The 24,297-nt window shown below is 51.3% G+C and overlaps 1 protein-coding gene and 1 pseudogene across 1 annotated transcript in view; both read right to left on the reverse strand.

Annotated features, from left to right (window-relative positions):
• Nucleotides 1-1,460: 1,460 nt before the first annotated feature.
• LOC134758220 (PHD finger protein 10-like) lies at nt 1,461-11,799 on the reverse strand (annotated as a pseudogene).
• Nucleotides 11,800-11,900: 101 nt separating this feature from the next.
• LOC101136154 (low-density lipoprotein receptor-related protein 5) overlaps nt 11,901-24,297 on the reverse strand; it is a gene marked incomplete at its 5' end in the record, with an annotated part of 64,133 nt that continues 51,736 nt past the window's right edge. Inside the window, 7 exon segments of the mRNA XM_063704909.1 lie at nt 11,901-12,142; nt 12,145-12,318; nt 12,321-12,347; nt 15,026-15,242; nt 17,641-17,812; nt 20,397-20,629; nt 20,632-20,792. Of these exon segments, the coding sequence (XP_063560979.1) occupies nt 11,928-12,142; nt 12,145-12,318; nt 12,321-12,347; nt 15,026-15,242; nt 17,641-17,812; nt 20,397-20,629; nt 20,632-20,792 (1,199 nt within the window).

Raw genomic sequence — 24,297 nt, forward strand, 5'->3', positions numbered from 1 at the left:
TTAGCCTTCTGAAAAGCTGAGACTACAGGTGTATATCACCACACCCAGCTAATTTTTTTTTTATTTTTAGTAGACACGTGGTTTTACCATGTTGGCCAGGATGGTCTCAATGTCTTGAGCTCGTGATCTGCTTGCCTCAGCCTCCCAAGGTGCTGGAATAACAGGCATGAGCCACTGCGCCTGGCCAAATTTGTGATTTCTCATACCAATATTTTGTATTTCTGAATGAACAGGCATAAAATAAAAAATTTTTTATGTAAGCTAGTTAACCAAAAAATCACCCCTATACTCATGGATATTTTTTCCTGAATTTGTTCATTTCTTTTGGTATACATTTCCTCATTTCAGTAGATCATGTGTATTTGAACCTGGAAACTTATCCTCCTGGCAGAAAGTGTTCAAAGTCACGTCTCTCAGCTTCACTGGTGTAGGTAGAGAAGGCTCTGTGAACTTGGCCTGTTTGAATGAAGCCTGATATTTAGGGAATCTCCTCAGGGAGAGTGACACAGAGTAGGTTTTGTGCACACACCCTGGTTCCAGAAGAAGACTTACAAAGAGGAACTCATGACTATTTTTAATTGTAGCATTTTAATATTTAATTTTTAAAATGATCTTTATGGAAAAGAATGTGTGATTAATAGAATAAATTGGGTAAAACTGATCCATTTTACCAATAAAATAGGCTTTTAATTAAGTAATAAATCCTTTAAAAGAGATGGTGCATGTAGTACCAGCATAATTGGATTCTAGTGTACTGACATGATCTTGAATATGTTAAGAAAATACTGTTTGTTTAGAAGAGTTTCAAAACATTTGAGAGGGAGGAAGGCACTCTTCCATTGACCCTTAGTGTGTGCTTTAGTTCCATTTGGGGGTGACTGTTTTGTGTTGCTGCATGATGCCTCTAGTACGAGGCCAAGGCCCCCATGTCTCATGTCTTTCCTGCTCCCCTCCTCTGCCATCCCTCTTCCACCCAGGGGAATAGCCCAGCATCAACTCAGTCCATGCTTGTTAATCAACCACCTCCTTACACCACATCCAGGAAAGCTCCCTGAGTGACTCACAGTCACAAACAACCAGGGCACTGATCTCTCCTCTGTGTCCTCCCAGCTTCTCTTGAGGACAACCTGAGTTTAGTATGCCTACCACCAAGTGAAGATGATGATTGTGATGATGACGATGATGATGATGATGATGCCCAGGTAAGACCACCTTTCTTTGTCTTCTAAGGAAATGTTGGTTTTCTGATGTGAGAAACAAACTCACCAGTCCAAACCTAAAGAATGGACTCAGGGAGCTGAAAAACAGTAACAGTGAGATTTTCTTTCCTTTTCTTTTTAATTATACTTTAAGTTGTAGGGTACATGTGCACAACGTGCAGATTAGTTACATATGTATACATGTGCCATGTTGGTGTGCTGCACCCATTAACTCATCATTTAACATTAGGTATATCTCCTAATGCTATCCCTCCCCACTCTCCCCACCCCACAACAGGCCCTGGTGTGTGATGTTCCCCTTCCTGTGTCCATGTGTTCTCATTGTTCAATTCCCACCTATGAGTCAGAACATGCAGTGTTTGTTTTTTTGTCCTTGCAATAGTTTGCTTGCTTTCCAGCTTCATCCATGTCCCTACAAAGGACATGAACTCATCATTTTTTATGGCTGCATAGTATTCCATGGTGTGTATGTGCCACATTTCCTTAATCCAGTCTGTCGCTGTTCGACATTTGGGTTGGTTCCAAGTCTTTGCTATTGTAAATAGTGCTGCAATAAACATACGCGTGCATATGTCTTTATAGCAGCATGATTTAGAATCCTTTGGGTATATACCCAGTAATGGGATGGCTGGGTCAAATGGTATTTCTAGTTCTAGATCCCTGAGGAATCGCCACACTGACTTCCACAATGGTTGAACTAGTTTACAGTCCACCAACATTGTAAAAGTGTTCCTATTTCTCCACATCCTCTCCAGCACCTGTTGTTTCCTGACTTTTTAATGATCACCATTCTAACTGGTGTGAGATAGTATCTCATTGTGGTTTTGATTTGCATTTCTCTGATGGCCAGTGATGATGAGCATTTTTTCATGTCTTTTGGCTGCATAAATGTCTTCTTTTGAGAAGTGTCTGTTTATGTCCTTCGCCCACTTGTTGATGGGGTTGTTTGTGTTTTTCTTGTAAATTTGTTTGAGTTCTTTGTAGATTCTGGATATTAGCCGTTTGTCAGATGAGTAGATTGCAAAAATTTTCTCCCATTCTGTAGGTTGCCTGTTCACTCTGATGGTAGTTTCTTTTGCTGTGCAGAAGCTCTTTAGTTTAATTAGATCCCATTTGTCAATTTTGGCTTTTGTTGCCATTGCTTTTGGTGTTTTAGACATGAAGTCCTTGCCCATGCCTATGTCCTGAATGGTATTGCCTTGGTTTTCTTCTAGGGTTTTTATGGTTTCAGGTCTAACATGTAAGTCTTTAATCCATCTTGAATTAATATTTGTATAAGGTATAAGGAAGGGATCCAGTTTCAGCTTTCTACATATGGCTAGCCAGTTTTCCCAGCCCCATTTGTTAAATAGGGAATCGTTTCCCCATTTCTTGTTTTTGTCAGGTTTGTCAAAGATCAGATGGTTGTAGATATGTGGCATTATTTCTGAGGGCTCTGTTCTGTTCCATTGGTCTATATCTCTGTTTTGGTACCAGTACCATGCTGTTTTGGTTACTGTGGCCTTGTAGTATAGTTTGAAGTCAGGTAGCGTGATGCCTCCAGCTTTGTTCTTTTGGCTTAGGATTCACTTGACAATGCGGGCTTTTTGGTTCCATATGAACTTTAAAGTAGTTTTTTCCAATTCTGTGAAGAAAGTCATTGGTAGCTTGATGGGGATGGCATTGAATCTATAAATTACCTTGGGCAGTATGGCCATTTTCACAATATTGATTCTTCCTACCCATGAGCATGTAATGTTTTTCCATTTGTTTGTATCCTCTTTTATTTCATTGAGCAGTGGTTTGTAGGTCTATCAATTGTGTTGATCTTTTCAAAAAACCAGCTCCTGGAGTCATTGATTTTTTGAAGGGTTTTTTGTGTCTCTATTTCCTTCAGTTCTGCTCTTAGTTATTTCTTGCCTTCTGCTAGCTTTTGAATGTGTTTGCTCTTGCTTCTCCAGTTCTTTTAATTGTGATGTTAGGGTGTCAATTTTAGATCTTTCCTGCTTTCTCTTGTGGGCATTTAGTGCTATAAATTTCCCTCTACACACTGCTTTGAATGTGTCCCAGAGATTCGGGTATGTTCTGTCTTTGTTCTCGTTGGTTTCAAAGAACATCTTTATTTTTGCCTTCATTTCGTTATGTACCCAGTAGTCATTCAGGAGCAGGTTGTTCAGTTTCCATGTAGTTGAGTGGTTTTGAGTGAGTTTCTTAATCCTGAGGTCTAGTTTGATTGCACTGTGGTCTGAGAGACAGTTTGTTATAATTTCTGTTCTTTTACATTTGCTAAGGAGTGCTTTACTTCCAACTATGTGGTCAATTTTGGAATAGGTGTGGTGTGGTCCTGCAAACAATGTATATTCTGTTGATTTGGGGTGGAGAGTTCTGTAGATATCTGTTAGGTCCGCTTGGTGCAGAGCTGAGTTCAATTCCTGCATATCCTTGTTAACTTTCTATCTCGTTGATCTGTCTAATGTTGACAGTGGGGTGTTAAAGTCTCCCATTATTATTGTGTGGGAGTCTAAGTCTCTTTGTAGGTCTCTAAGGACTTGCTTTATGAATCTGGGTGCTCCTGTATTGGGTGCATATATATTTAGGATAGTTAGCTCTTCTTGTTGAATTGATCCCTTTTCCATTATGTAATGGCCTTCTTTGTCTCTTCTGATCTTTGTTGGTTTAAAGTCTGTTTTATCAGAGACTAGGATTGCAACCCCTGCCTTTGTTTTCCATTTGCTTGGCAGATCTTCCTCTATCCCTTTATTTTAAGCCTATGTGTGTCTCTGCACGTGAGATGGGTTTCCTGAATACAGCACACTGATGGGTCTTGACTCTTTTTCCAATTTGCCAGTCTGTCTTTTAATTGGAGCATTTAGCCCATTTACATTTAAGGTTAATATTGTTATGTGTGAATTTGATCCTGTCATTATGATGTTAGCTGGTTATTTTGCTCGTTAGTTGATGCAGTTTCTTCCTAGCCTCCATAGTCTTTACAATTTGGCATGTTTTTGCAGTGCCTGGTACCGGTTGTTCCTTTCCATGTTTAGTGCTTCCTTCAGGAGCTCTTTTAGGGCAGGCCTGGTGGTGACAAAATCTCTCAGCATTTGCTTGTCTGTAAAGGATTTTATTTCTCCTTCACTTATGAAGCTTAGTTTGGCTGGATATGAAATTCTGGATTGAAAATTCTTTTCTTTAACAATGTTGAATATTGGCCCTCACTCTCTTCTGGCTTGTAGAATTTCTGCTGAGAGATCAGCTGTTAGTCTGATGGGCTTCCCTTTGAGGGTAACCCGACCTTTCTCTCTGGCTGCCCTTAACATTTTTTCCTTCATTTCAACTTTGGTGAATCTGACAATTATGTGTCTTGGAGTTGCTCTTCTCGAGGAGTATCTTTGTGGCGTTCTCTGTATTTCCTGAATCTGAATGTTGGCTTGCCTTGCTAGATTGGGGAAGTTCTCCTGGATAATATCCTGCAGAGTGTTTTCTAACTTGGTTCCATTCTCCCCGTCACTTTCAGGTACACCAATCAGACGTAGATTTGGTCTTTTCACATAGTCCCAAATTTCTTGGAGGCTTTGTTCATTTCTTTTTATTCTTTTTTCTCTAAACTTCTCTTCTCGCTTCATTTCATTCATTTGATCTTCCATCACTGATACCCTTTGTTCCAGTTGATCGAATTGGCTACTGAGGCTTGTGCATTCGTCACGTAGTTCTCGTGCTGTGGTTTTCAGCTCCATCAGGTCCTTTAAGGACTTCTCTGCATTGGTTATTCTAGTTAGCCATTCGTCTAATCTTTTTTCAAGGTTTTTAACTTCTTTGCCATGGGTTCGAACTTCCTCCTTTAGCTCCGAGTAGTTTGATCATCTGAATGAAGCCTTCTTCTCTGAACTCGTCATTCTCCATCCAGCTTTGTTCCATTGCTGGTGAGGAGCTGCATTCCTTTGGAGGAGGAGAGGCACTCTGATTTTTAGACTTTTCAGTTTTTCTGCTGTTTTTTCCCCATCTTTGTGGTTTTATCTATCTTTGGTCTTTGATGATGGTGACGTACAGATGGGGTTTTGCTGTGGATGTCCTTTCTGTTTTGTTAGTTTTCCTTCTAACAATCAGGACCCTCAGCTGCAGGTCTGTTGGAGTTTGCTGGAGGTCCACTCCAGAACCCGTTTGCCTGGGTATCAGCAGTGGGGGCTGCAGAAAGCGGATATTGGTGAACAGCAAATGTTGCTGCCTGATCGTTCCTCTGGAAGTTTTGTCTCAGAGGAGTACCCGGCCGTTTGAGGTGTCAGTCTGCCCCTACTGGGGGGTGCCTCCCAGTTGGGCTACTCGGGGGTCAGGGACCCACTTGAGGAGGCAGTCTGTCCATTCTCAGATCTCCAGCTGCATGCTGGGAGAATCACTACTCTCTTCAAAGCTGTCCGACAGGGACATTTAAGTCTGCAGAGGTTTCTGCTGCCTTTTGTTTGGCTATGCCCTGCCCCCAGAGGTGGAGTCCACAGAGGCAGGTGGGCCTCCTTGAGCTGCGGTGGACTCCACCCAGTTCGAGCTTCCTGGCTGCTTTGTTTACCTACTGAAGACTCGGCAATGGTGGGTGCCCCTCCCCTAGCCTCGCTGCCACCTTGCAGTTTGATCTCAGACTGCTGTGCTAGCAATGAGTGAGGCTCCGTGGGCGTAGGACCCTCCAAGCAAGGTGCGGGATACAGTCTCCTGGTGTGCCATTTGCTAAGACCTTTGGAAAAGTGCAGTATTAGGGTGGGAGTCACCCGATTTTCCAGGTGCCATCTGTCATCCCTTTCCTTGGCTAGGAAAGGGAATTCCCTGACCCCATGCACTTCCCAGGTGAGGCGATGCCTCGCCCTGCTTCGGCTCACGCTCGGTGCGCTGCACCTGCTGTCCGACAATCCCCAGTGAGATGAACCCGGTACCTCAGTTGGAAACGCAGAAATCATTTGTCTTCTGCGTCGCTCACGCTGAGAGCTGTAGACTGGAGCTGTTCCTATTCAGCCATCTTGGCTCCACCTCCCATAATAAACATTTTAAAACATTTAAACATTTCAAACATTTCTATTTTTATTTACATTAAAGTTTACTTTTTGGTGAAGCTAATAAAACCTAGTATAATTTTCTAAAAATTATTGACTCATGTAACTATCACAATTGAAATACAGAATATTTCCACCACCACCCCCAAATTTCTCTAAGCACCCCTTTTTTTAGAAACACAGTCTCACTCTGTCACCCAGGCTGGTGTGTAGAGGTGCAATCTCGGCTCACTGCAAACTCCGCCTCCTGGGTTCAAGCGATTCTCTTGCCTCACCCTCTAGATTAGCTGGAATTACAGGTGTGTGTCACCACACCTGGGTAATTTTTATATTTTTAGTAGAGACAGGGTTTTGCCATGTTGGCCAGGCTGGTCTCAAATTCCTAGCCCCAAGTGACCCACCTGCCTCAGCCTCCCAAAGTGCTGGGATTACAGGGGTGAGCCACTGCTCTCAGCCCTTATATTCCTTTTAGAGTCAAACCCTTTCTGTACCCCAACCATGACAACCACTGATCTCTTTCTGACCCTATACTTTTGCTTTTTACATAGTATCATAGAAATGCAAACGTAAAGGATGTTGTGTCTGAAATTGGTGGGTTCTTGGTCTCACTGACTTCAAGAATGAAGCCGCGGATCCCCGTGGTGAGTGTTCTTAAAGATGGTGTGTCCAGAGTTTGTTCCTTCTGATGTTTGGACGTGTTCGGAGTTTCTTCCTTCTGGTGGGTTTGTGGTCTCGCTGGCTTCAGGAGTGAAGCTGCAGACCTCTGCAGTGAGTGTTACAGCTCATAAAGGCAGTGCGGAGCCAAAGAGTGAGCAGATTGGTCCATTTTGTCAGGGTGCTGATTGGTGCATTTATAAACCTTTAGCTAGACACAAAAGTTCTCCAAGTCTCCACTAGATGAGCTAGACACAGCACGGATTAGTGCTTTTACAAACCTTGAGCTAGACACAGGGTGCTGATTGGTGCGTTTACAAACTTGAGCTAGACATAGAGCACTGATTCGTGCATTTACAATCCTTTAGCTAGACACAAAAGTTCTCCAAGTCCCCACCAGACTAGCTAGATACAGAGTGCTGATTGGTGCATCCACGAACCCCGAGCTAGACACAGAATGCTGATTGGTGCATATACCATCCTCTGGCTAGACATAAAAGTTCTCCAAGCCCCCACCAGGTTCAGGAGTCCAGCTGGCTTCACCTTGTGGATCCCACACCAGGGCCACATGGGCGGAGCTGCCTGCCAGTCCTGTGCGTGTGCATGCACCCCTCAGCCCTTGGGCAGTCGATGGGACTGGGAACTGCAGAGCAGGGGGCGTCGCCTGTCGGGGAAGCTTGGGCCGTTAGGGAACCCACAGTGGTAGGGAGCATTTCTTGGGCATGGTGGGCTGCAGGTCCCGAGCCCTGCCCTGCGGGGAGGCGGCTGAGGCCTGGCAAGAATTTGAGCGCGGCGTGGGTGGGCCGGCAGTGCTGCAGGACCCGGTGTACCCTCCACAGCTGCTGGCCTGGGTGCTAAGCCCCTCACTGCCACTCTGAGTGTCAGACCCACTGAGCCCACGCCCACCCAGAACGCATGCTGGCCTGTGAGCACTGCGAGCAGCCCTGGTTCCCGCCCGCGCCTCTCCCTCCACACCTCCCCGCAAGCAGAGGGAGTCGGTTCCAGCCTCGGCCAGCCCAGAGAGGGGCTCACACAGTGCAGCAGCGGGCTGAAGGGTTCCTCAAGCGCGGTCAGAGTGGGCACCAAGGCCAAGGAGGCGCCGAGAGTGAGCAAGGGCTGCCAGCATGCTGTCATCTCTCCATGTAACCGTTTTTTAAATTAAACTTTTTATTTTGAGATTATTGTAGCTTCTTATGCAGCTGTTAGGAATACAGAAGGATCCTAGGTACTCTGGCCAGTTCCCTCAAGGGTAGCACCTTGCAGCTACAGTAACGGATCAGAGCCAGGATACTGACATTGATACAGCAAGAAGGGAACGCTTCCCTCCCCAACATCCCTCATGTTGCCCTTTCACAGGAACACTCACTTCCACTGTCCCAAACCCCTCCTTAGCCCCTGGCAACTACTAATTTGGTCTCCACTTGTATAATTTTGTTATTTCAAGAATGTTCTGCACATGGAATCATACAGTATGTGACCTCTGGGGACTGGCTTTCTCCCACTCAGCATAGTTTTCTGGGTGTTCGTTCCTCCAGGTGCCTCAATTGCAACATAGTTTGTTCCTTTTTAATGCTGAGTAGAAGTCTAAATATGTAACCTTCTGAGCCTGGCTTCCTGAGTTCAGTGTAACAGTGTTGCAATTCATCCCAGTTGCCTTATGGATCAATAGTTTGTTCCCCTATTATTGCTGAGCCTGATTCCATTTATGAAGGTATCACAATTTGTTTAGCCATTCACCAGTTGAATGACAATTGGGTTGTTTCCACGTGTGTGTGTATGTGTGTGTGGTGGGTCAAACCAGATGTTTCTGCTTCTTGCCAGTGGCGAATAAAACCAGTACAAATATTCGCATTCAAATTTTTGTTTGAACATAAGTTTTCATTCCATTTGGATAAAAACCTAGGAGTAGGGTTTGCTTGATATGCATAAGCGTATGTTTATTAGAAAGTGCCAAATGGTTTTCAGAGGGGAAGCCTCCTATGGGGGTGGGGACATAGGGGTAGGGGAGGGTTCAGTTAATGCAGCCTCTGCCAGCCCAGCTGGGAAATGGGCCTGTGTCCCAGCACCGAGGTGCCCAAGCCCCATGCCCAGACCTGAGCTAGATAGGGTCTCAAGATCACAGTCAGTCAAGGGACAGAAGCAGCATCTTCTGCTCCAGAAGCTTCTGTTCATGCAGGCCCTGCCTCCGCCTCAGGGCTCTGCAGGAACTGTTCAAAATGCTGGGTGCAGAGCTGTGGCCAACTGTGGGGCACAGCCAGACACTCACAGCTCAGAGGGACCCAGGGTGGGCAGGATTGGCCGAAGCTGGAAGTGGGTCCCTGCAGGTCATACCACCCCCCCCACCCCACCTGCTGCCTCCAGACCCTGGACATTTCAGTGGGGCTGGGCCAGTTACAGGGAGGGAAAGGGAAATAGGGACCCTTCCAATTGCTGCCCTGGTACCCTAAGGTCTTGAGTAGTGACAAGGAACTTGGAAGCACACCTGCCCCCAAGAGGCCTTCCAGGGTCTCTCCTTCATGGGCAGGACTTCAGACTGGACAGTTACTTATCCGTTTTTCCATCAGTCTGTCCATCCATATATCTGTCCATGCACACACACCCCCATCCTTCCACAAGTCCCCTGAGGCCTCCTGGGGCCTGACCTATATAGACCCTCAGCTCCTGATGTCCCAGACAAGGCAGGATCGGCCTAGCCCAGCCCCAGGGGAGACCTGAAGTGTGCCTGCTCATGCACCGTGGGAGAAGGGGGCTGTGGCACTGGGGTCCCCTGGGAGTACTTGTCCCTGCTCTGACCCCATTTCAGGGATGCAGAAAAGAGGCCTCAGAGCAGAGTAAGGCTGAGTCAGGGCTACAGAGCCCGATGGCCACCCCTCCCCTGAAGGGCTAGGAGGATGCAGGGCAGCTGGCAAAGGCCTGCAGGAGCCCAGAGCGTGTTCTTCCAAGTGGAGCCTCTGCTGTGGGAGCCCCAACCACAGGGTCTGACAGAAAAAGTGTCCTGCCCAAGCTCAGCCCTCATCAGCCCTTGAACTTGGGAAATTTGATTCCCTTCAGTGGGCCTCAGTTTCCTCATCTGTACAGGGGGGTGATAACAGTCTTTCTTGTCTTTTGATTTGTCTTCCCTGGAAAGAGTCCTCCTGGCTGTCAGGAGGGCTTTCCCCTTCAGATACATTCATTGCCAGAGGAGCTGTCCAAAGTGCCTTTATTTTTCCGTTTTTCGTCACCTCGACCATCTTTGCCATCATCTGAATCACTCCCACTGTCTGCAGCAGGGAGCTCAGGATCCAGAGGGGGGCTCGTACAGGGCTGTGTTTAATGGCAGGTACCACAGCTCATCTGGTGAGTACCTTTTATAATATTCCTCAAACTGTCGAACTGTCGGGGGATGAGACCCACTGGGTAAGAACTAACCTTTGTTTGCTCTGTTGGCAAAACTTTGTAATTCCCTTGAGGCACCTGGATAACGTGTCTGCAAGTCAAAATAAGCTCTTCTTTCTTCCATGCGTTCCCAGTTTATGCTGCTGTTAAATTCAGCTGCTTTTTTGGCAGCTTTCTTAATATCCTCAGGCACTTTACTGGCTTCAACTTTCTGAGTATTCTGTTGTTGCATTTGGGAATACTCTATAATGGTCTGTAATTTGCTGACATTCATTTTCTCGTAGAATAACAGAATACTCAGCATGTTTGGCTGGATATTCTTTTATCATTAAATCAATCACTTCATCACTGCGCAATGCTGTTATACCTAGCGTGCACTGAGTTTCAGTAATGACTTTAGCTCTCTCAGGTAGAGTTTCTCCTTGTGTGAGACAAATCTTGCTCTAAATCTGGATATTTCCTTTTAAAGGAGGTCACACCCAAATATTCACTGACTTGTTATTGAAGCATATAGTATTCTCCTATTTCATCAGGTGGTCATTTGTACTCTATCAGATTTTCTGCTGGATAGTAACTAAAGCCAAGATCTTGACTTGAAGTTTCACAACTATTAGAACTACCTCCTGAGCCCATTCACCTTCTTTTGGATGGCTGGGTCCCATCATTTGAATTATCTTCATTATCATCCTTCCGGGACTGTGCTCCGGGGCTGGCTGGGTCACTGTCGCAGGCACGCAGCGGGCACAGCTCAGCCCCAATTCCTGCCGCCATTGCCTCCGCCTCCTCCTGGTGGCCGCTGGGACCCCCCCACACCGCCCCCTCCTCCCAGGGGCGGGACCTGCCCGCGGCAGCCACCACCATGGCTGCAGCCTGCACACCAGGGCGCCCAAGACTGGGAGGGTGCCTGGTGCAGGCCGGAGGCTGCCGAGCTCCACTTCAGCCCCACCGCCACCTCCTCAGCGCCGCTGCCCCCCACAGCTGCGCCACTGGCTTCAGTGCCACGGTGACTCCCTTCAGCCCCTTCGCTCGCCTCAGCCCCGGGGCTGCCTGGCTCCCCACGCCCGGCATTGTACTCGGCCACAGCTCCCCCTAGCTCGCAGCGTGCCCCTAAACCCTTCTTTAGAAGGCAAAAAGTCTTTCTAGGCCAGGTATGGTGGCTCACGCCTGTAATCCCACCACTTTGTGAGGCCGAGGCGGGCAGATCACCTGAGGTCAAGAGTTCAAGACCAGCCTGGCCAACATGGTGAAACCCTGTCTCTACTAAAAAAACTAGCTGGGTGTGGTTGCATATGCCTGTAAACCTAGCTACTTAGGAGGCTGAGGCAGGAGAATCGCTTTAACCTGGGAGGTGGAGGTTGCGGTGAGCCGAGATCATGCTACTGCACACTCCACCCTGGGCGACACAGCAAGACTCCATCTCAAAAAAAACAAAAAAAAACAAAGGTCTTGCTGTATTTGTCCTGGATGTTTATATTTGCACTATAAATGAAGGAAGAGTGCTAAGCAAACGGGCACTGGAAAGACAGCGGGTGGGGTGTCTGAAGTCAAGCTCAACAGACAACAGACATTTCACATTCACACAAGCATTTCACAAAAGCCGTCATGTGTGTCTACCGGATTTGCTCATTATAATCATCTATTTTTGTTTAAATAGGCTTGCTCATATTTAATTAGCTTGAATTGTGTTACAATAAATATTATAGTGCTTTAAGAAAAATGTCTGAAACCTGAGGCAGGTACAGAGGCAAGGTTTTCCCATATAGGCTGCACATGTGCATGTTCGGGCCCACGCTACCTTCAGGCTGATGTCTGTCCAGTAGATGTGGTTGCTGGACACATCAAAGTCCAGGGCCGAGGCCTCCCTGACGCCGAGAGCAGGACGGCCACATCGTTGTTGTTGGTCTCGAGGGAGATCCTGTGGATGGCGGCTCTGCTGGTGAAGACCAAGAAGGCCTTGGGCATGATGCAGGTCTTCATGTCACTCAGCAGTTCCAGGCCCTAGATGGGGCAGCCAAACCGGGTTGTGTGGGGCGTGAAGAAGCACAGGTGGCTGCACGCCCATTCCTGTCCGCATGCGGGTTGGTTCCTGGAAGCGAACACACAGGCTCCGATCTAAACACCAACAGCCCAGCAGGGAAAGGGGTGCAGCCAAGCCACACAATGAATGCCACTGTGAACCGCACAGCTCAGGGGTGCCAAGCTCAGGACTCACCCCCAGGTAGGGTTCGACTTCATGTCTGGGTTGGGCTGTGATTATCATTCCCATGGCCAGGCTCAACCCTCAAACACACACGTACCTTTTACCTCAAAGCCAGGATGTGCCAAAAGCTGCAACGTGCACAGCTTTATTCCAGCCACACGTCAAACAGGGACAGTAGCTGGGCGTGGTGGGAGAACACCTGGCAATGGCAACCAAGTTCTCCCCTGGTACGGCCACGGGTCAGTATCAGTAACAGCAGTTCGGGCTCTGACCGGACCTTGTCAGGCTCCAGGCGCTGATCCCAGGGAGTCAACCTGTGAGAACTTACTCCATCCACCTTGGAGTTAGGAGCTGTTCTCATCCCCGTTTCTCATTCGAGGAAACTAAAGTGCAGAGAGGCTGCTGAAGGGAGCATGGTCAGGAAGTCAGGGAGCAGCTCAGCGAGAATGCCAGCCTGGTGGTCCAGCCTCCTGGCCTGTGCTCCGACCCAGGAAGAACACGGTAACGCCTTGGGGCAGGGACTGGGTAAGTCACCCCTTGGGGTCTCGGCTCCTGAGACTCCCCCCTAGGCCCTTCTTCCGATTCACAGACATTCCCAGCAACCTTGAAAACTCACATTCACCCAGCATGGCCAAAGCTGCCTCTTTTTCACACAGTACAGGGTGTGTTCATTTATTTTTGGCCAGTCTGTTAATCTCACTCATCAACCGAAGTGCTGTTAAAACTGGCTTTAATTTAGTGTTAAATATTTAAGCCAAAAAAAGAATCCTTTTGTTCATCTCCTTTAGTAAACCATGGGGTGAGAGGGGAGGGGAAAGAAGCCCAATTTCTCAGCTTTAAATCACAGCCCCATGGATGCACCCTTTTGTCTTATCTCTGGGGATTATTTTTTGTTCTTTGAACAATCACTCACAGTGGGTCAGTCTCACCTTCCATGGTGGATAGTGAATGCTTTTTTTTTTTTTTGAGACAGGTTCTCACTCTGTCACCCAGGCTGGAGTGCAGTGGCATGATCTCCGCTCACTGCAACCTCTGCCTCCAGGCTCAGGGATCCTGCCACCTCAGCCTCCTAAGTAGGTGGGACCACAGGCACATGCCACTACGCCCGGCTAATTGTTTGTAATTTTTTTTTTTAGTAGAGATGAGGTCTCTCTCTGTTGCCCAGGAGAGACACTCTCAAATTCCTGGGCTCAAGTGATCTTCTTGCCCCAGCCTTCCAAAGTGCTGGGATTTCAGGCGTGAGCCACTGCACCTGGCATTCATGCATTTTTTTTTTTTTGAGACAGGGTCTCACTCTATTGCCCAGATGGAGGTCAGTGGCACAGTACTGGCTCACTATAACCTCTGCCTCCTGAGTTCAAGTGATTCTCCTGCCTCAGCCTCCCAAATAGCTGGGATTACAGGTGCGTGACACCACATCCGACTAATTTTTTTTTTTTGTACTTTGAGTAGACACGGGGTTTCACCATGTTGGCTAGGCTGGTCTCAAACTCCTGACCTCAAGTAATCTGCCTGCCTCAGCCTCCCACAGTGGTGGGATTTCAGGTGTGAGCCACTGCCCCTGGCATGAATGAGTTTTTAAGGAGGCTGGGAAAACTAAATTCGTAGATTCCATCCCCTTTATGAGGACCACAGGGTGCGATGAAGGCTGTGACGGAAGCACTCACTGCTCCTGGGGTCGCCCGAACTGCCTCAGCTCCAGGCCTCTGCGGGGCTGTCCTTTCTGCCCCAACCTGCTCCCTCAATTCCCAGCTCCCTTGTATTTTAAAGCCAGGGATCTAACATCACAGCTAACATCACATGCACCCGACGGGGAGCAAAGCCAACCTGGGCATCTCATCCAGGATTGCAGGCAATGCAGCAGCAAGCATCACGTCCTCTATCCTCTCATCCTTCATCAGCAAAGATTTACTGAGTGCTTCTGACACACAGGGGCAGCGCAGGACCCCAGGCCCCAGCCGGACACAGAGCCCCTGCCCGTGAGCCCCAGGCCCATCCCTGCTGCACCTGGATGCTGCTCTCTCCAGTGTAACTCTATCGCCTTTTTAGGAAGAGACAAATCATAGTGCCAAACAACAACCTCCTCGGGGAACGTTCTGCAGATCCTGGCTTTCAGGTGAAAGGTGCGCGTGTGTTGGCCACAGGGGCAACAAGCATAGCCCAGCCCAGGCAGACCCAGGAGTGAGTCTTGAGCTCGGTACCCGTGAGTTGTGCGGCTCTGCCTCCACTCCCCAGTTTGAGTGAGGCAAAGGACTGCATTCAGACGGGGTCACTCTGGGCACGAAGGCTCCCAGCCGGGGCCAGGCACACAGCAGGTGCTCAACAAATGTTAGCCACTTTCTAACCATTGTTACTGATACTCCTAGTCCATAACCATTCCCTAATCAGCACCCTTGGTCCCTTCCCATCTATCCTTAGCCAGATACCTTCACCTTTCCTATCCTGCCCTTCCCCAGGGCGGGGCACCCCAGCTCAACACTTATGCCCAGGTTTGGACTCGTCACTTCTTCCTCATGCGAGTCTGCAGCTGAGCAACAGCTTGGGGCCCACCCCCCTGGACTCACCGATGAGCTTGTCCACGTTCACAGCTTTGAGCCCCATCAGGTCGGGCAGCTGGTCAATGATGACGTCCCGGTTGGCCTTGACCTTGTGTACCCGCGTGATGCTGTGGCGCTGCCAGTCGGTCCAGTAGATGAAGTCCCCCAGCAGGGTGAACCTGAAAATGTGTGGGAGCTTGTCCTTCAGGAGGGTCTGCCTCTTCATCTCATCGACACTGATCACCTGCAGGATGGCAAAGATACAGGTCTGGATGGGCCAGGGCCACGCCAACGAGAGCCAACCCTGACAGTGCCTCGGGCCTGAGCTGCCCCAAACAAGGACGGGTTCAACACCCAGGAGCCTCAACTTCACCTGCACCTCGCCAGGTACTGTAAAACGCCAGGTATCACGGCTCTCCAGGGGTGCTGGATAAATGACGTTTTCTTTTCTTTTCTTTTTTTTGAGATTCTGAGACAGAGTCTCGCCCCGTTGCCCAGGCCGGAGTGTAGTGGTGAGATCTCGGCTCACTGCAACCTCCACCTCCTGGGTTCAAGCGATTCTCCTGCCTCAGCCTCCCAAGTAGCTGGGACTACAGGCGCCTGCCACCATACCTGGCGAATTTTTGTATTTTTAGTAGAGAAGGGGGGGGTTTCACCATGTTGGTCCAGGCTGGTCTTGGAACTCCTAACCTCAGGTGATCTGCCCGCCTCAGCCTCCCAAAGTACTGGGATTACAGGCGTGAGCCACTGTCCCCGGCCGGAACTGTTCACTTTAAAATGGTTAAAATCATCAATTTTGTGCTATGTTTATTTTATCACAATAAAAAAAATCATTGGGCTTGGTGTGGTGGCTTATGCCTGTCATCCCAGCACTTTGGGAGGCCAAGGCAGGTGGATCACTTGTGCCTCAGGAGTTTGAGATCAGCTTGGGCACCATGGCGAAACCCCATCTCTATAAAAAAATATGCAAAAACTAGCTGGATATGGTGGTGTGTGTCTGTAGTCCCAGCTACTCAGAAGCTGAGGCAGAAGGATCACCTGAGCCCAAGGAGATGGAGGCTGCAGGGAGCCGTGATTGCGCCACTGCACTCGAGCCTGGGCAACTGAGCGAGACCCTGTCTCAAGAAAACCACTGCTGCAACAGTACACGGAACAACGCCTGTCACAGGCCTGGCGTGCCACAGACATGTGAGTCCCTGACCTGCTCCCATGGGTAGGGGGGATGCATGAAGGCAAATCATCCTCAGCGGCCCAGAAACATGGGCCTTGCCAAAAAAAAAACCCAACATTTACAAGGAGCTCCAACAGGAAATGGCCACATCTGCAGCTTCTAGAGTTTTTGTGGGAGGGGCATCCACTCAGCCCTTTCCATCCCTGGGTTCCCCACCCTGAAGGTGCTGAGGCTCCTCCCGCTCAGAAGCAGGGTCTGAAATCCCGCAACACAGACACACACTCGTGTTCTCCATCCCACCCTCCCCTGCAAGCTGCCTGGTTCAGGCCTCCCCTGGGAGCCCTGAGGAGAGCAAAGGTGACCCCGATGGTGACGTCAACAAGGACTGATGAGGCTCAGGAAAATCCTTCAGAAGTTGCTGGAAACAAAGGGAGGCGACTACCTCGAGAAGAGGCACCATGGGGACACATGTAACTAACATATTACTGGCACCAAGAGCACCTCAAAAAACTGCTCAATAGAGGCAAGGCACAGTGGCTCACGCCTGTAATCCCAGCACTTTGGGAGGCTGAGGCGGGTGGATCACTTGAGGTCAGGAGTTCCAGAACAGCCTGGCCAAATGGTGAAACCCCGTCTCTACTAAAAAATTAGCCGAGTGTGGTGGCATGCGCCTGTAATCCCAGCTACTCGGTAGGCTGAGGCAGGAGAATCGCTAGCACCCAGGAGGCGGAGATTGCAGTGAGCTGAGATTGTGCCACTGCACTCCAGCCTGGACAACTACAACAACAACAAAAGCTCAATAGAGGCTCCACAGGTGAGCAAAAAGCAAGCTGCCAAAGCACGCCCCAGGACAAGGCCACTGAAATCCAACCACAGTGGCAGTGCAGGGCTGCACCCAGCATAGGGAGAAGAGACAGACATCCACAGAAAAACAAAACTGTCTTCAACTGCTTGGGAACGAATCAACAAACTCAGGCCAGTGGCTGCCTCTGGCTTCAATGACACTCATGTTTTATGTCTTAAGTGGGGGCAGTGGATATGTTATTAATTTTTTGTCTTAATTTTGTATTGTTTGTGAAATAGTTTAAGACTCACAGTAAGTGGCAAAAGCAGTGCAGAGGTTTCCCGTGTCCCCTTTACCCAGGCTGGCCTTAAACTCTTGGGCTCCAGTGATCCTCCCACCTCAGTCTCCAAGTAGCTGTGACTACAGGCGCCTGGCCCAATGATAACATCTTACGTAACCACAGGACGCTGTATAGTGCTACCCTCTCAAGGCGTTTTTGTCAGAAAGTATTGTAACTACTTTTTCAAGCATTCCACTTGGCCAAATAGCAGAGCACAGGCACCCATTGGTGCCTTGGCGATACGTATGTCAGGCTGCAGGGGGTGGCTGGGCCTGGCCTCTTAGGAGCCCACAGACAGCCAGGCAGGGCCAGGCCTCCTGGATCAAATACCTCCATGGGAGCCTCACCTCGATCTTGTCTGTCTTGGCATCTCCCCAGTAGAGCTTCCCTTCCTGCAGGTCCAGGGCCAGGCCGTTGGGCCACCCGAGGGAAGCACTGACCAGCACACGCAGCTCCTGCCTGTCCAGGTTGGCACGCTTGATTTCAGGGTTCTCTCCCCAGTCTATCCAGTACATGAGGCTGGAGAAGAAGCAGAAGTCCATGACCCCATGCATCTGTCTAGTTTCTGTGGCATCCCCACTGCTAAGAGCAAGGCCCGTCCCCGAGCCGGCCCCCATCACATGGCTAAATGTTGGGGTCAGTAAATATCGGCATTGGTAAATGCTGGTGTCGGTAAATGTCGGTGTCGGTAAATGTCCGTGTTGGTAAATGTCCGTGTTGGTAAATGTCGGTGTCAGTAAATGTCAGTACTGGTAAATGTCGGCGTCGGTAACTGTCGGCGTCGGTAAATGTCAGTGTCAGTAGATGCCAGTGTCAGATGTCAGTGTTGGTAAATGTCGGTGTTGGTCAATATCAGTGTTGGTCAATATCGGTGTCGGTAATTCTCAGTGTTGGTCAATGTCAGTGTTTGTAAATGTTGGTGTTGGTAGATGCTGGTGTCAGTAAGTGCTGGAGGACTGAGCATGCCAGCGGCAAGCCCAGTGACCAGAGTCCCTGGGGGCTCCCCTGGGACAGTGGTGCCCACTTCCACCCTGTGCAGGCTTCACTGCACCAGCCCTTGGGACTCTGAGGGGCCAGGAGCTCATCTCCCATCTCAAAGGTCAGTGGATAGCAATGACCCTGCCCAGGGTCTAGGGCAGCCTCATGTCTGACTGGTGGGCTGAAGAAGCTCGACACCCAGAGGGAGGAAGGGACAGAGCGGAATCTTCTGCATACAGCTGAAGGGCTCCCCTGTACAAAGGACAGGTGACTTGTTCCCTGTGGCCCCCCAAGGAGGGAACACAGATCCTGGGGTGGCAGCTCAGGGGTGGAGGTTCTGGGGCCTCAGGTCACAGCCTCTGCTTCAGCTGTGTCTGACCCAGCCGGCCAGCCCCTCTGCCTCCCACTTCCAGCTCGGTGCCCCTCCCTGGACCCCACAACCTCACACGTCAGACTGCCAAGCCCCATTTCCCTGGGATCCTCAGACTCATGAAACCAGGGCTAGGAGGGACCTTGGAGTCGGCTTCCCCGTCCCTTCCTCTTTCACAGATGAGGACACTGAGGCCCATGGAGGCAGTGACTTGACCAAGCTCCTGACCTCAGGGCCATGTTCCCTTCACTGCAGCTGGCAACCAGTTCCTGTGCCTCCTCTTGCTAAAGCCCTGGGGGACCCCACTTCCTACCATCATCCGCCCTCCTCAGGGCACAACCCAGCCCGTCAGCCACTGACATGGAGCAGCTCTCTTCCACGTGCCGCCATGCCCTGGGGTCCATGGAGAGCTGCTTGGGCCCCACCATCTGCCTACTGTGCTCCCGCTGCCTGCTGCCTGACATGCTGGCTTCTAGACACCAGCTCACTTGCAGGAAAAGCTCCCCAGCCAGCACACTGGCAACCCCCAGGGCCGGGCCATGAGCGCAGGCTTCATAGCCTGCAAATCCTCTGCCCGCTGGGTGCCCTGGGCAAGTCACTTCACCTTCTGAGCTTCGGGTCCCAGAGCCATGAACCTGGAAACACACCTGGTGCCTACTAAGTGCTCCACAGACAGCAGCAAGCGACTGACCTCCCAGCTCCTCCGGGACTTCCCATCGGCACCCCCAGCTCCACTGCGCCTCGTCCCTCAGGGTCTGCCCATTTAGTGTTCTGGGTTATGAGCCCCCAGGAAGGCCCCTGGCTACCGCAATCTGAGCTGCTGTAGGGGGGTCTCAGAAATGCTCCCCAACCAACCGACAAGCTCTGTGCTTTCACAGACTTCTATGCTGGAAAGCCGGAGCCATGCTGCCAGCCCCACACCTGCCACCTCCTGCTGTGTGACCCTGGCCAAGTCCCTGAGCATCTCTGGGCTTCACTGTCCTCAACTGTATACCTACCTACCCTCCTGGATGAAAAGACCCATGGTGTGCAAAGTGTTAAAAGAGGCCTGGCCTGGCCAGGCATGGTGGCTCATGCCTGTAATCCCAGCACTTTTGGAGGCCAAGGCAGGTGGATCACCTGAGGTCAGGAGTTCGAGACCAGCCTGGCCAACATGGAGAAACCCCATCTCTAGCAAAAACACAAAAATTAGCCAGACACAGTGGCAGGCACCTGTAATCCCAGCTACTTGGGAGGCTGAGGCAGGAGAATCGCTTGAGCCCGGAAGGCAGAGGTTGCAGTGAGCCAAGATCGTGCCATTGCATTCCAGTCTGGGCGACAGAGTGAGACACCATCTCAAAAAAAAAAAAAAAGGCCTGGCCTGTACTGTGGTCAGTGTCACAGAGGCTGCCCTTACTACCACTACTGTCGTCCTGGAAATCACCCAGGTGGACTGTTCCATTCTACACATCAGGAAGCTGAAGTTAGGGGAAGAAAGGCCTCACTCCAGGTCTCCAGGGCTTTCTATGCATGGACCCAGCAGCAGCACCGGACCACCTGGGTACTTGTTAGAAACCCAAGTCCTCAGCCCTGCCTGGAGCTCCTGAATCAGCACTCTGGGGATGGGGCCCAGCCGCTGGTGTTTTAACAAGCCCTCCTCCAGGTTCTGATGCAAGACAGTGTTCCAGAATGACTGGTCCAGGTCAAGCTCCCTCTTGTCTCTGCTTGGCCTGGCCCTGGCTCCAGGCCCCAGCCCCCACCCCCCACCCGTCTTACCCCTTGGGATGCAGTGCAATGGCACGGGGCTCGTCCATGTCCTCTGACACCAGGATCTTGTGGGAGGAGCCGTTGAGGCGCGTCACCTCGATGTGTTCTGTGCCCATGTGGGTCCAGTAGAGGCTTCGGGCCACCCAGTTGACTGCGATGCCATCGGGGTCGTTGATCTTGGTGTTGATCAGCGTCTGCGCCCCAGACCCATCCAGGTATGCCCTGCGGATGGCCCACACCTCGCGTCATCCGTACAGTAGACGTGGCCCTCCATTGGGTCATAGTTCATGGCGATGGCATGCTGGACGTCGTCCACCTGCAGCACGATGTCGGTGAAGTCCGGTGTGTCCAGCGAGATCCTCCATTGGTCTGTCTACTGGGCCAGCAGCAGTACCTCCTCAGCTCCTGTGGAGACAGGTGCAGTGGGGTCAGGGGCCTGTAGCAGGCACACCTGGGGTGGGCCAGGCAAGGGAAAAACTCAGCCAGGTCCCCAGGGCTCTCCTTGCAAAGGCTGGTAATGTTAGGTGACACACACCCAGCCCATGCTACATGGTCACTCGTTCAACCTCATGACAGGTCTGGGAGGCTGGCACTGTTTTCTCATTTTATAGATGAGAGAACTGAGGCACAGAGAGGTTATGCACCCAGCTGAGAGCCACACAGCCAGGCCATCACGCTTCAACCGCTGGATGGGAGCTGCCTCACAGTCCACCTTGTCTTCTGCCAGCCCCTCTCCTGGCCACACACCAGCCCCAACCACAAGTCCCACCGGGTACTGAGCTGAAGACCCACCTGCTGGACGTGCTGCTCAGCGTCCCCAGCACACCCACCCCACCTTGCAGGGGCTCACCCTTCCCGCCTAGCTCAACACCACCTCATCCCTGAAGCTCTCTCCCTCCCCTCCACCAACGAGGGCAGCTTCAGGTCCCAGGACTGTGCCTGGGGGGGCTCCTAGGCAGGACCAGACGTACCCATCAAGTAAATCACCCTCTTTACTCACTGCCCAGATGCTCCCGGGTCACCGAGATGAAGGGAAACCCTGGTTCCGAAGCCCAGGGGCGCCTAGAGCTAACACAGAGTTTTGTGGCCACTTGACACACCAGGCAACACAGGTGCAAGATGAGAAACCCCTCCAGGGCATGCGTTCTGGTCACGGCTAGACCCAGGGCCCTGGCTCCTTGGATGGGGCTCCACCGCGGCCTCCACACAGCTAGGCCATCAGAATGTAGCGATGACCCCCAGTAACTCAGACCTGGTTTCTAAACAGGGTCCCACAGAGAACAGGTAAGGCACTGTCCACGCACTTCCAACTGCGTTTCAGAACCACCCCATGAAGCAACCACCCCACAGCCACCTGGGTCTCTGCTGCACCCCAGGCCCAAGCCTGCTGCTGGCTAAGCAGGTTGAGGCCAAGCCTCTCCAAGCATGGGTGGACAGGCTTCACGGTGGCACTTACGCAGGTGGATGAGGGGAGAGCCTGGTCCTCTCAGGATGTCCCTGCAGACAGGCTGGACACAGCTGGGGACAGGAGGATGCTGAGGTGATTCTGGTCTCAAAAACCCCCTCTCTAGCTGAGGGAAAGATTTGCCAGACCTCAAGATTCGCACATATTAAATCCCCAAGGAAAGTTCTCTGCTCTGGGCATCTGTGCCTTGCCAAACTCACCAGCGTGGCCTGACAGCGTACAGCCATCACAAGAGAGGCTCGACTCAGGCTCTCTCGGCAGCCACAGCAACACTCGAGAGAGCAGCTGAGCAGCAGGGCCCAGGGATCAGCTGTGGACGGGGTCCTGCTGCTCAGGCCCAGCAGCATGTAAACCCAAAGACCCCTCACCACCACCCACTCCACAGGACACATGGAGACCCCCCCAAGCTTTCACCCATGGCCCTCCAGTGGGCTTCTAAGTTTGGGGGGCAGGGGCGGTTACAGGATTCTCTTATGAACCCCCTGTGGCCCACCTTCTACATGCTCCTGACCCCCAGGGCCCGGGGATCCACACACAGTGGCATCAGCATTTCTGATTGTGTCCTAGGACCCCCCAGTTGGGATTTTTCAGAGCTTCCTGCAGAAGTTGCACGTGGAGACCCATGCAGACTCGGGGCCCCCAGGGTGCCCCATAACCCTGACATGGATCCTTCTGAGGCTGCTGGGGTCAGGATGTGGCTCCCTCCCCTAGTTAGGGCATTGTTCACTCATTTGTTCCAGACCTTTCTGGTTTCGAGGATGCACAGAGCCAAGAAGGTCAGGGTCAGAGACCCCCCTCAACATCATGTGGCCATGCCCCCACAGTCACAATCCGCATGGGGGCCCGGGGCTGAGCCAGCCCAGAGCATCCCTCATGCCCTGGCCCCTAGACCTGACCCTGCAGCCAACTGCCAGGTCTCCTGAGTGCCTTACCAGGCTGCAGCCTTCAGCCTTCAAACAACAGTAGCCCCCTGCGCCCAGGCTCTGGCTGTTGCCAGGAGGAATGCAGAGACCTGGAGCTGTTCCAGGATCCCGGCGTCCAGCATTTCAAGGAAGGACAGGAGCCCCTTCTGAATCCTGCTCCAAGCCCCATAGTGCATAATCCGATTCATCCACTAGAGGGCGCCCAGGTGATGGTGACAGCGGCACAGGCCCAGGGCTAGGGAAACCGAGGCAGGCAGGCTGGGGACAGTGAGGTGGAGGCAGCACTCAGAAAGTGCCCCAACTGCCTGGCTACAATGGAAATCTCTGAGCGCCAAATTCAGATCTGGTCAGAGGCGTCTGATTTGGTGTGTATTGGTAGGGGGAGGGGGATCTCTGAATTTCAACAAGTTTTCTCCCTCTAGGCTCCACTCCCAAAATGTTCTGTTGACATTGGACCTGTCCTTCAAGGCCCAGGTCACACGGCACCGCCGCCTCCTCAGGGAAGCTGTTCCTCCCCACACCCCGGTGGATGGCTGTCCCGTACCCCCAGTCTGCCCCATGGCCAGGGCACCACCCCTACTGGCTCACTGGGGTCCTGGCAGAAGCCCTCTGCTCTCCACAGCCCCTAGCACAGCCCCACGTCCACAGCAGCGCTACATCCAGGGATGAGCAGGGACAATCTGAGACCGAAACCTCTGGGGCCTGCCCGTGCTGGGTGACCTCGGGCAGGTTCCTTCCCCTCTCTGGGCCTGTCTCCTCATCCACAGTGAATAACAGCCAGGGCTGATGGTGCCTGAGTCCCTGTCTAGCTATGACTTAGAGGGGACCATAGACTCCACGAAGGGTCCCTGCTTAATCAGCCACGGTGGGGAGATCACAGTCCTGGAAGTCCTCCAGGGCTTGGCTGGGAAGAGCCCTGTCCACACGGTGTCTACAGAACTTTCCAACGAGACTGCCAGGCACAGTGTGAGACGAATCATGCTTGACCTCAGCAGTGTGTCCATCATGGCCCCACAGAGAACGCCAGTGCCAGACAGAAACCGGCATTTGATCCCAAAACACATTCCAAGCCTGCCTTGCTAGCTAGTTCCCTCCGTCGTCCTAAGAAATCACTAAAGTAGGCTAGGCGCAGTGGCTCATGCCTGTAATCCCAGCACTTTGGAAGGCCTAGGCAGGTGGATCACCTGAGGTCAAGAGTTCAAGACCAGCCTGGCCAACATGGCAAAACCCTACTAAAAATACAAAACTATGCTGGGCTTGGTGGCGCACTCCTGTAACCCCAGCTACTCGGGAGGCTGAGGCAGGAGAATCACTTGAACCCAGGAGGCAGAGGTTGCAGTAAGCTGAGATCGCGCCACTACACTCCAGCCTGTGCACTGGAGTGAGAATCCGTCTCAAAAAAAAAAAAATCATTAAAGAACACAATTTTCACACACTACCCCTCGAGCTATGAGGATGCCCCATCCTACTGACAAGGACCCCAATGCTCAGAGAGGGTAGGCTCCCGGCCCAAGGACACACA

This window comes from Gorilla gorilla, chromosome 23 (genome assembly GCF_029281585.2).
Source record: "Gorilla gorilla gorilla isolate KB3781 chromosome 23, NHGRI_mGorGor1-v2.1_pri, whole genome shotgun sequence".
In the NCBI taxonomy this organism is placed as follows: Eukaryota; Metazoa; Chordata; class Mammalia; order Primates; family Hominidae; genus Gorilla; species Gorilla gorilla.